Source organism: Benincasa hispida, chromosome 7 (assembly GCF_009727055.1).
Source record: "Benincasa hispida cultivar B227 chromosome 7, ASM972705v1, whole genome shotgun sequence".
Taxonomy (NCBI): domain Eukaryota; kingdom Viridiplantae; phylum Streptophyta; class Magnoliopsida; order Cucurbitales; family Cucurbitaceae; genus Benincasa; species Benincasa hispida.
In genome coordinates, this window is record NC_052355.1 from 2117630 (window position 1) to 2130682 (window position 13053).

At 30.6% G+C, this 13053-nt stretch overlaps 1 protein-coding gene and 1 long non-coding RNA gene across 3 annotated transcripts; both read left to right on the forward strand.

The window, feature by feature from the left end:
* The first annotated feature begins 3683 nt into the window (after positions 1 to 3683).
* LOC120081986 (AT-hook motif nuclear-localized protein 1-like) lies at positions 3684 to 7260 on the forward strand. The gene is made up of 6 exons (XM_039037171.1): positions 3684 to 3844; positions 3989 to 4325; positions 5035 to 5102; positions 5205 to 5336; positions 6552 to 6713; positions 6808 to 7260. The coding sequence occupies exons 2-6, from the start codon at positions 4007 to 4009 to the stop codon at positions 7042 to 7044; spliced, it is 918 nt and encodes a 305-aa protein (XP_038893099.1). The 5' UTR covers positions 3684 to 3844; positions 3989 to 4006; the 3' UTR covers positions 7045 to 7260.
* A 1296-nt stretch (positions 7261 to 8556) lies between these two features.
* LOC120080847 lies at positions 8557 to 10932 on the forward strand. Of its 2 annotated transcripts, XR_005482655.1 has the most exons (3): positions 8562 to 9209; positions 9662 to 9713; positions 10623 to 10932. It is a non-coding gene; the product is annotated as an uncharacterized LOC120080847 (long non-coding RNA). The 2 variants fall into 2 exon arrangements; XR_005482654.1 differs by having other exon boundaries at positions 8557 to 9713.
* The last annotated feature ends 2121 nt before the right edge of the window (positions 10933 to 13053 follow it).

Genomic DNA, 13053 nt, shown 5'->3' on the forward strand with positions numbered 1-13053 from the left:
GAAGATAATGAAAAGAATTTCCAATAATTACTTAAAAAAAATTCTCCAGTAAAAATTAAATATATTACAATCCCCAACAAAGCAATAAGCCAATAATATTATAATCTCAAAATTTTTTTGTTGGGCTAATGGAGTGGTATTCCAAAAACAAAATACTACTACAACAACAATAATATTAATATTATTTAAAAATAATAATATATTAATATTACTTATATTATTTACAAAAATAGGTAAATTTATTAATTAAAAATTTAAAAAGAAAAAATTGGCATAGAGAAAAAAAGCATATAAATCATTAATGATTTACTAAGAAAAAAAAAGAAGTATAAAGGATTATTTTTAAATATAGAAAAATAACCCAACTTATTTATAATTATAATAATATCATTGTTTTTTTCGTGATACTGATACACATCTATTATCAAGCATCTATCACTAATAGACAATGACATTTTGCAATGTTTAAATATATTTTTAATAATTTTGTTATTTAAAACAATTACTTAAATATAAAACTAACACAAACGTATATCTCTTTAATTGGTCTGAATTTGAAATATTATTTTCCCTCTCTTTCCCTTTTTCTTTTCAAACGCTAACAACTAAAAAATTATTCTAATAACAACGATGATGGCAATTTTAATCGTGTTATTATAATAATAATGAAATTAAGATGTGCTTTTCCTTTCATATTCCTTTATGTAGACAATTCCTTCAAGGCTTGGCAAACCCATAATTTTCTTTTCTTATACCTAAATATAATAAATATAATATTTGGTCATAAATAATACCATCATATACTTTCAAAATAGAATAATAAAGTTTACCTTTTTTTTTTATTGTTTTTTGAATAAAATGTATATATATATATATATAAATAAAAAGAACCGTCTACCCACTATTAAATTTCATTTGTATTTTAATATTTACGTCTTCTCCAGCGGATTCCAACCAAAACGCAAAATATTTTTATATTTTTTAATTCAAATAAACTATTATATCACTTACGAGAAATATTTTAATATACTACAATATATAATTTCATTTCTCACTCTCTCTTATTATATTATTCCTCTTAAAAGTTTTAAATCTTATTTTACGAACCAACACCATAAACTTTAAATTTTTATATTTTTTTCACCTTAAAAAGTTTTTTATTAGATTATTTTCAAATATAATAAAATGAATAGAAATATTTATAAATATAATAAAATATCACAGTCTATCGATGATAAATATTAATAAACATCTATGAATATCCATAAGTGATAAGAGATAGATATTTATCAGTGTTGATAAATGATAGCAGACTATTAATTTCTATTTATGTTTATTACTTATAAAAATAATATTTTATTATAATTTGAAAACGTTTTCAACCGTTTACTATTTAAAACAATTTTTTTTTATATATATATATTACTAAGGCTTTACATTCACATAAAACTTATTTTAAAGCGTGAAATTGAAATTTAAAAGTCAATCTACAAATTTATGTAAATCTAACACCAAATACATATAAATCAAATACGATGTTGTGGCAAATAGTTGATAAATCAAGTAACTTAATAAACAAATTAAGAGAACAGTTAGAGAGACACGAGGATAGACAACACAATTTAGTGTAGTGTCACCTATTGATTTGGAGGTTATATGTTCGAGGGAAAGAAACTTCACTAGATAAAGAGTCTAATGATTGGAAAAAAAAAAAAAAAAAAAAAAAAAATCAACTAATGGACTCACTCTTCTGCAATTCACTAACAGGGCTTATCACTTTCAACTTAGGCTCTCCTTAAATTTGAGTTTCCTCTCACTTTCACATGCACAATTCTAATATGTGTTGAACAAAATTTCCTAAATACAACATCAACTATTCATCAGGAGTTCTCACTTACTCTCTAAGTGATTTACTAAACTCACAAGGTAACTAACCAACCTAGCCTAATAGATCCTTGGTAAACACACCTAACAACAAAGTATATCAAGTAAAAAGCAATAGATAAGAGAGTTGATACTTGAATAAACTCAAAACCTTTACTGCACACACTTTTTTATTTCGAGAGACCTAAACCTAAAATGAAACAGAAGACACAATATAGATCATAAAGTAAAGAGAATATTCTCTGCAAAAAAAAAAAAAAAAAAAAAGAAAAAAAGAAAAAAAAAGAAAACATATCATCAAAGCCAGGCGGTCAAGAAAAAAAAATTTAAAACAGAATCAACAAGATACAACACAAGTTTGTCAGCAGAAAATATCACATAAAACAAGACACGTTGCCAAATTTTGTTGATAATAAAATCAGTCAATCATACTACTACCACACAATTAATTTCATGTTAATTATTATTTTAAATGGTTGTTTTCAAGTTTAGGAAAATGAACCAAAATATTTACAAATATAACAAAATTTTATATCTGACCGCAATAGACCACAAACTATATGTGTCTATTTGTGCCATGATAGACACGGATAATACTCTATCACGATCTATCATGATTTATCGAGGTCTATCGCAGATAGATGGTAATATTTTGTTATTATTTGTAAATATTTTTAATAGTTTTGTCATTTAAAATAATTTTTTTATTTTAATTTTTTTTTGTTTTTTTTGTTTATACATGAAGAGTGGAGAACATTTAATCTTTGACACGTTTTTTTTTTTTTTAGAAAAAAACTTTGGTACATATTTTAACTAAATAATTTTTACTAGGAACAAATACTTTTTTTTCTTTCTTTTGAGCTCACTAACAACAAATACTTGTTAATATACTATTTGTGAACAAAGAGTCCGCTAATTTGAAATTAAGCTACAGACATTTACCTCCTTTATTTGAACACTCATACTATGTTCTTGATTTAGTGTTCAAAGGAAAAGAAAATTTAAAATAAAAAAAATAAATAATAAACCTAACCTGTCCCCTTTTTCTCTAGAAATAATTTATTAAAAGAATAATTACAAAGAATAAAATAATATTTTTTATTCAAAACCCATACAGTAAGACAAAGTATTTAATAAATAGCGTAATATATAATATACAAATTAAATTATATATCATCCTTAAAATGGATGGTTAGATCTCATTTTTATAATTGTTAAAATTAAAAAAAATTGATGGCTAAAGTGAGTTTAGCACAACAATTATTGACATGAGTGTTTCTTTGTACGGATGACCCTTTTAGAAGTGTCTTTATGATTGATGACCCGCTTCTCATAAACTATGAATCTAATCTTTTGCTTACGTCAATGCACTATCGCATTTTATAACTTATCACGTTGTGGATGATCATGTTTATTGTAGTCTTAATGCGATGACCATCTCTATTTTTCTAAAAAAACAATAGATTATTAGAAAAATGGAAAAAACACAATAGAAAAATAAAAATCAAGATAAAATGGTCATCTATTAAGGCTACGATATAGTATATAGTCAACCTTAACACGATACGTTGATTAGATTTTACATATTTGTGGGAGATGAGTCATTAATCATAAAAAGACACATGAATGGGTCATCTGTACGAAAGACTCTTGTCATGATCTTTCTTCCTAGAGTTCAAAGGTTATATTCCGAAACCCTATAGTTATTGAATTGAAAAAAAAAACTAAAAAAAGATTGAATTATTTTATATATTTTAAATCTCAATTTGGAGAGTCTCAATTAGCTTAGGCAAAAAGATTTCCCAAGCTCAAGTGAAGAAAAAGAAAGTTATATAATTAAAGAAATTACAAAGGGAAAAATAAGATCTCTGTTTTTTGTCTTAAATTCTGATCTCTGCTATCAAAGCACAAACCAGAGCAGAAGTAGAGCACTCTCAGTCTTTGTATTTTCATTTTGCAGGTCAAATCCAAATCCCCCATTTATGGAACCTTTTAATTTCTTATCTTTTCAAATTGCTTATTTATTTATTTATTTTAATTTCATTCGTTCTTATTCCATGGCGAATTGAGATGGAAAAGAAATTGGGTTTTGTTTTAATTACAGAAAAGTCCACAAAGATTTATGGAGGGAGGACAAGAGGATGCCGGAAATGGGATTACAACGGCGGCTGGATCAAATCCTCCGAGATCCGAGACAGCAGCTCCACCACCGGAAGGTGGTGGTCCGGCAGGTTCTGCAGCGGCGTCGGTTAAGAAGAAAAGGGGGAGACCGAGGAAGTATGGGCCGGACGGAAAGTTGAATGTGGCGGCACTGTCGCCGAAGCCGATATCGGCGTCCGCACCGGCACCGGCGGCAGTGATTGATTTCTCGGCGGAGAAACGTGGAAAAGTGCGGCCGGCGAGTTCCTTGACCAAAACCAAATATGAAGTGGAGAATTTAGGTAATGAAATTTGACTTCAACAGCGTTTAGTTTGTGTGGACCTTTAATATATAGAGAGAAAGAAAACCTATGTTGATTCAAAATTTTGTATGATCACTAACAATTATTAGATATAAATTGGAAGTTTATTTGTGAATTATTGATTAAAGTTCACTCAATCCCTTGATGTTAATGAAAAAGTCTCCCTGTCTTGATGCTAATTCTTTTTAAAAGTTGTCTTGATGTTAATTAATTAGTGGTAATTGAAAGTCCAAATAGATGAGTTAGTTAATGTGAATGATTAATTAGTTCTAACGATATGAGGTATGATTAACATATATCGATTTCGTTGAGAAATTGATTTTTTTTTACAGTACATGAAATGGAAGAATCGAAATCTCTCATTTCGAAATTGAAGCACAAACATTATGCTAATTTCGAAATATGTATTCAAGACGGTTTGAATACATTATTTATAAAAAGTAAATCTAGATCGAACCTTCAATAAATAATATATATTCAATTTTACTTGAATTTTGAATGTTTATTACTAACAATAGTAACATTTAAAACGTTCTAGTTTAAAATTAAAGGTATAATAATATAATTTTAAAAATATCTAGTCAATTTAAAACCAGGGTTGAAACAAAAAGAAAAAAAAACACTAAAAATATGATTTTATTCTACTTTTGTGACTATTGACTGTGGTTATTTTTTCTTCTTATTATAGGTGAATGGGTACCTTGTTCTGTAGGTGCTAATTTTACACCCCACATCATCACAGTCAACACTGGCGAGGTAATTTTGCTTGAATTTTATATATTTTTTAGCTCAATGTTTAATTAGATTAGTATTCTAGGTTTCGATTCAGCGACAAGATGTTTTGTGTGATATTTTTAGGACGTTACGATGAAGATTCTCTCATTTTCTCAACAAGGGCCTCGAGCAATTTGCATTTTATCTGCTAACGGTGTGATTTCAAGCGTCACGCTTCGTCAGCCTGACTCCTCTGGAGGAACATTAACATACGAGGTTTTATGTTTAATATTTCCCTTTTGATGCATATATAATTGAAAAGAATTAAGATATATTTGAGAGTGATTTAAAAATGGTTAAAATCAGTTTTGTCATTTTTAATATCACTCTAAACTATAATTTTAATAATTCAAAACAAATATTGATGATCTAAAAATTTTATTTGAAATTGTAAATTTAAATATTAAATTAAGGGATAATTGCAAATATAGCAATCAGACTCTATAGTTGATCTAGCACAATGCAAAAAAATTTGCAGGTATAACAAAATCTAGGTCCAATTCTTGGAGTCTATAGTAGTAAACATTCTATTATAAGAATCAATCAGTAGTCTATCAATCAATAGTCTCTTGGAGCTCTCATAGTCTATATAGTAAGAGACTATCAACAATAGAGTTTATCATTTATAGATTTTGTTATACTTAATTATTAGTCCTAAAGATATTGTCTATTGCAACTATCCCTAGGTTAAGGCTAAATTATATAAAATACCCCTACACTTTGTATTTTGTATTGAAAATACTTTTGAACTTTAAAAAATTTTAAAAATAGCCTTAACTTTCAAAATGAGTTTTTTTTTTTTTTTTTTTTTTTTTTTTGTTGAAAAAAAAAGCCCTTATCCTTAGTTTTAGATGTTAATGGATAGTGTTTTGTATAAAAAAATACTCTTAAACTTTTAAATATTTCAAAAATACTCTTAAACTTTTAAATATTTCAAAAATACTCTTAAACTTAAAAAAAATTAAAAAAATATTCCTAGTGTTAGTATATGAATTAAAATCGACTGTTTTACTATATTTTCTTTTTTTTTTTTCTCCTAACTCTTCTTCAATACACTCTTGCTTTTTTGTTAACCATTGGACATTTGTTTATCTAAAAGAAAAAATAAATAAAACTTCTCATTTGAGTTGAGGGATATGAACTATAATGGTAGGAGCATTTTTATTTATGAAATTTTATAGTTATTTTTACATTGAAGTTTGACTATTTCTGTTCAATACTAATGGTAAGGATGTCTTTGAACTATTTCACAAAGTTAAGGCTATTTTTCAAAACTTTTAAAAGTTCAGAGTATTTTTTATACAAATTACAAAATTTAAGTGTATTTTTTTTTTAATTTAATCTAAATTAATTTTGAGTAATTAAATATATATTTGGAACTTATATTTGAACCTATAATTTTAACAATTTGAAAATCACTGTCATTTACAGGGGCGTTTTGAAATCCTTTCATTGTCGGGATCGTTCATGCCGAGCGACAGCGTAGGAACAAAGAGCAGAATCGGTGGAATGAGTGTTTCCTTAGCAAGTCCAGACGGACGAGTTGTTGGTGGTGGAGTTGCTGGTTTGTTAGTAGCTGCTAGTCCAGTTCAAGTACATGCCTCTTCTTTGTCTATTCATTGTTTCAAACTTCATGCAAAACCAAATTTGTTATTTGAGTTTATATCGATTACTTTGTAAAATGCAGGTGGTTGTAGGAAGCTTTATATCTGGAAACCAACAGGAGCAAAAGCCAAAGAAGTCGAAACACGACGTCATATTACCCGTTTCTGCTTTTCCAATCTCTAGTGTTGAACAGAAATCATACAAGACGACAACGACGACGACAACATCTTCGCTTCGTGCTGAAACTTGGACACCTAATTTAGTTCCAGATTTAAGAAGTCAGCCTACGGATATCAATGTATCATTAACTAGTGGTTAGTAAATATTAGTGTTGTATTGTTCGACCGTCGATGACCACATCGTTGTCGAGCTTCAATTTGAGTAGACGTCATTGTTTGTTCTTACATTGATCGATGATTGACTATTTTTTCTTTTTTTCTACAACTAGCAATTAGTTTGTATTCTTGTTTTGACATATTACTTTAGTTTTAGATAGTACTTGAGATTTATTATTGTCTAGGCTTCGACTATGTTATATAGTGTAGAATATATAGTTTGATCCGCAAAGTTCTAAATTCAATCTTCTTTTCATTTGATGGATTCAGATTTATGTTTCCCTTTTCTTTAGATGTTCCAAACTTCTATGCCTCAAATTCGTTTACTTATGACATTTAAAATATGCTTGCAAAATGAAATGATTGTTTTTATCTGTTATATAACAACAAATTATTGGTTTAACTAAATAATGAAATAAAATAAATCGACCTTTTCTTCGTCATAGGTCGACATATTTTGTCCATTAAAAAAATTTCATATATGGATAACACATTCTATTATATATGGATTGAAATAAAGGTTATCGATACGACATAGAGTATTCATGTTACACACAATGTGTCAGCACTTACAAGAACAACCATAAAATAAAAGAATACAAACATAGAAAAATAATATAGAATTTGGTAACCCAGTTCAGTGGTATACCATCTACATCAGTGGAACAACGTGGTCGTATAAAGATACTTGTACTAATAAAAAGTCAAGCAATTATAACGTTGTAGCAAATACAACGACACACAAAATGCTCGACTCAGTGAATGTTTACTTAGGCTCCCTTAAATGTGAGACTCTTTCTCAAACGTAATCATTCCACCTTTTTGTGAATGCACCTTCATTTGAAGAACTTAGGCTCTCACTAAGTTTGAGAACTCCTTCACGAGTAATAATGTCTTAGACTCTCCCTAAGATAGAGAATCCTTTCTCAAGTATTGAAGTCTTAGGCTCGCTTTAAGACCTAAACAATATTTTGTTAGCAAAAGCTTGAACGATGAATTACAACTTCAAAGTAAGCCCTCTCTCTTTCCTAGAGTTATTTAAACTTAAGCTTAAGGTAAATGAATTAAAGGGAAAAGTCAATATTATTGACCAAAGATTAACCCTAACTAGGTACCTAATTTTTTTCAAGTAAATCACATATGGTAAGAAAAATTTATAAGTATAACAAGGAAGAACTAAGTATTCATGTCACCCACCGTTTGGTTCACTAATTATTAAAGAGATTTATTACCTCGTTATTCGCATAAACTCACATATCTCACTTTATTATTCGTATCAACTCTTTCAATGCGCACCAAATGCCCTCCAAGAGTCCAAGTAAGAAATTAAAATAAATCATGTATTGTTTGGCAATGGATACCCGAGAGCAACTATGTGAGAATTTCACCAAAATTGTGAGATAAATTTCAAGATTAAATTGTGGGTTATTAAGGGAACTTCATGGTGAAATATTTGGGCTGGAAATTAAATGTGATATAGCAGGTAAATGGGCTGAAGCAGGAGCGGGAAGTCTCTCATTTGCTGAAAAGTGGGCTGGGCAGCTGGTATAAAGGCTGAAGGTAAAGGAAGTCGGTTCTCTCAATTTTGTCATGCAAAGGCAGATTTTCTTCGACCATCTTACAGAGAGAAATGAAAGAGGAAGAAGCCCTAAGGGTATTGTGAAGAGGTATGGTCGGGAAGGTCGAAATATTTAAGGAAAACAGCAAGGTGTTCAAAATTTGGCAGAAACAGGGACGTTCTAATTTGAAGTAGATTTGTGATTATTGAGGGATTTTCGAAGCTCCAAACTCTGAGGTTAGTGATTCTCTGCCGAATAGGGCAGTGTTCGTAATCATAACGTTGGGTAGCGCAGGTTTGAGGTTATTTGGTCTAGAATTGATGAATTTAGAGCTATTTTCGGTAAGCAGAATCTGTCGCGAACAGGGGTAGAACCGAAAAGAAGATCGATCGAGTTCTCTCCAACCAGTCGTGCAATTGAAAAATTTCCTCCATGAAAGTTGAAGAGGATTGGGTGAGGAAGACCACTGATGGCTGCTGAAGGAAAAAGTGATCGGAAAGGCCATCAATTTGGAAGGAAACAGTAGGTTGCGACAGTTTTAGCAAAAACAGAGCAATCGGGAAAACTATGGGAATTTGGGGCTATCCGAGGTAATTTGTGGACTTTAAACCTATGGTTAATTTAGTTTAGAGGTAGTTAAAAGAGCTTTATGGAAGAAATTTGGGTGGTTTGTGGGGCTGGATTGAATGAAATCAGAGTTCAAATAATGGTAGAAGCTGGCCGAAAACACAATGATCTTACAAAGGCCTTAAGCTGTCCCTATTGACAAATTCTTTAATTTTGAACTATTTAAGTGCTACTAAGCCAAGATTGAGATCCAATTAGTATCTTAGAGAGGTTATGACACTAAAAGTGAATTAAGAGGGACCTTAGGCTACATTTGAATTACTTTAGGGGCTAAAGTGCAAAAACCCTAAAATGTGAAAGAATCGGGGTTTAAGGAAAAAATAAGTGGAAATAGTTATTCTTAAGGGAAGAATCATTTGAGTTTAGTTTATGTTTGATTTAGGAAATAACTAAGAGCTCGTAACACTGATTGTAGGTTAAATCAAGGTTGGAAAAATTAGGAATTACCGAAGAGAAGCATATATACTGTGAGTGGTTTACTTTTAATGTTTTAAATTATAAATCTACTTATGTATATGATGTGATTGGTGGAGTGATATGTTTTACTGTGATATGTTTCCAAGAATGCATTGAATATGATTTTTGAATTCGTATTGATTATATATGAATTGGGTTTATTAAATAGTGGTTTGGAACTTTATTTTATGTTGATGTGGTTTATATGGTTTATAAACGAACTTGTTGTTGTTGCATTTGATGAAGCATTGAATAGTGTGTGAGATACTTTCTGTGATTGGTATTTATATAAGTTTGTGGAACGAGGTTTCATAACCCTAGACTTGGAGACCGTAGCTAGTAGGGGATCTTCGTGAGCTTGTGGTGGTGAGTTTGATGATTTCTAAAAAAAAAGAGGTAACCCTGGTTTGGTAATGAATAGGTAATTACCCGATTGAGAGAGTTAATTTCCGTAGCACCAGATAGATTGGTAGTGTAAAAAGTACAGGTTGTTGAGATGGTTGGTACCCCAAGGATGGTAGGAGATTTCTGGGGCTGAAATATGGCTGAACCCAGGAAGGAACCTAAGCCTGTGGTATGAGCTCTGCGTATATGTATGACCCTAGAATTGATGGAAACGTGGATTCAGGTTTGAAATATGTTTTCAATAACCCAAGATGATTTGTCAAAGTATCTGTTTCTGAATTATGATCATGGAAACTTCTAAACTTATGGGTTTGAAAAGTTGTGGGGTTTATGATTGCTCTCAAATGATTTAAATGACTAAATTATCCTTATGTGATTTTCAAGAGTATGTGTGATTTGAATGCATCAAAGATTTTTGAAGCTTATAATTTTCCCACAAATGATTTATAAAAGAGAAAACCTATGTTATTATAAATTTACCGCTTTCCAGCTCATTCCTTCTTTATGTCCCCCAGGGGGCAAAGGAGTTCCGGGTGCCACAAGAAATCGAAGTGTACCATTGCATCAAGTCATTCATATAGTTCAAGTTTTGTAGTCTGTATATGTATGTATGGTTGAACTGAGTTTCAATTGGGATGATATAGATTGGGGAAAGCGTGTAATAGAAGTGTAATTACTAGTGATGGCTCGTTGTAAAGTAAATTCATTTAATTTGTGCATTGTCTCAGAAAAACTACATGTCTTACTGATGATTCTCATAACGAGCTGCATGTGTCGAGCTAAAATCATTTGATTATGACTATGTTCATAAGTGTTTTAAGATGAGTTTTCAGGTTTAATCAGGACTATATCACGAGAGTGTTGATGTTTACTATCTTCACATCTCTTTTCAGGTAAAGAGGGTTATCTGGGTTGGGGTGTGACATTCAAGATCAATGATAATTCAAATTCAAAGTTGTAACATTCGGCTACCACGAAAATCAAAACGCTTCAACAAAACGAAAAGCGACAACCTTAGCAAAACAACATCTTGCAATTAGACCGGCATAATGGAAAAGAAAACATCCCTAATCAAAATCTGCTGCATATAAAAAAGGAAAGGATATAGAAAAATGACCCTACACAATTTTCCAGATACGAAAAAATAAACTGTAAGTTTGGCTGAAGGGATTGAATCTCAATGCGGAAGAAATTTATCATTTTGCCCTAATTTTGTTAATAGAAAAATTACATAAAAGAAACATAAAAAATTAGGCCAAACATACTTAACAGTAATTAATTAGGAAAGATGAATTACAATCTTTGTAGAACACATTCTCAAAGACCTTTTTCCAATCTTCTAGATCCATTGCACGGTTAAATCAAGAGCAAGACATGACTACCGATCTTCTCTGCTATTCTCTTTGGAACAAGGAAGCTTATGAGAACTTTAGTGTTTTTGGAGGAGGGGAAGGAAAAACCAGAGAACTCTTCTTTGTTCCTTTTTTTATTTATTTTTTTTATATGAGAGTGAGAGAGCTATTTTGTATCTCGTAGTCTTCTAAGATTCAAAATAAAATGTGAAGGGAGTTAAATTCCTTCACGTCACTAACCACTACCCTGTACTGCATTGGAGTTGACTGATTAATCTATTTAATTTGGAATTTAAATTAAATTAAATTAACAGTTAATCAATTTAACATTTATTTAATATTTAATTAAATATCAAATATTTAATTAATTTTAATATTGCTCGTCTTTTCCTCACGAGTCAAATCAGTTGAGTCAGTTGAATCTGAGTCTTTATTTTCAGAAGAGACAGTCCTAGAGTCCTTTATTTGAATTCCTTTTTCTTTTATAAATAAAAAAACCACAAATTCGATCTGTCTAGTTCTTTTCAAAAGATTGGAACACTTATTGCATTGTCGGGCTATATCGACTCATCCAAGAAAGGACCGAAGAAATACGAGAATTTCTTTATATCTTGATTGGGATGGGTCACATCGAACAATTGACATTAAAATTTGTGCTTTCTGGAGGTAACCAAGCGAAAAAAAATTTCGTTGTTTTTTATTTTTCTTTTTCCTTAGAATTAATTAGGTTATGTTAATGTAGGTTTAGATTTCGATTAGTTTAGTTTAATTACAATTCGAAAAAAAAAGAAAAAAAGGGCACAATATTGCAATGCTACAATCACAACGTTGAGTAGATCTGCAACAGGGGGAGGCGTGTTTTGTTGGGGTTGATGTCCTAAATCTCGTAGGGTCTTATAGTTTGTAAACATTATTGAACAAACTCGTTGTGTATTTAATAAAATATATGATATTTTATTCATTGTCTATAAAATATATGATATTTTAGTTGCATTAACCACAAACCAATAAACTAACATCCAAGGTTATCTTTGTAACTTAAACATGTATGTAGAGACATATGGGTGGATCATGTTTAAGTGATAACCTAAATAGTTTGTTGTAGATGGATAAGACTAGGTACCTTATCCTGGTGACACTACGAGTATGGCTCGCTTTGTAGGGGTTACAATTATTGTAAAGTTCTATAAATGATCTGATCCTGATCATTCACATATAGATATGTGAGCGGGAATATTCTATACAAAGGAGTTTGTATAAGACAGGACCGTGAAATGTTTAGTCTCATTATATAACGTCGTTCATAATAGAGACTTACATTTCACCAGCATGACGATAAGTAACATGACCTGAATCCTAAGTGAGTTGTGAACTGCTGCTTATGAGGGCGGTCATTTGATTTGTATGGGTAAGAGTGGCCAGATTGCCGACTCAACAAGCCTACCATTTTGGGGATCCATCTGATTGGGGAGCTGAGAACACAACTACACAAGATGAAATTCACTCCTTTCCTGAGGCAGGGGTAAATAGATAAATTACTCCCTTAAGGGTTGATTATGGGTCTTGAACAATGTGGCACCACACCCTCTCTTGG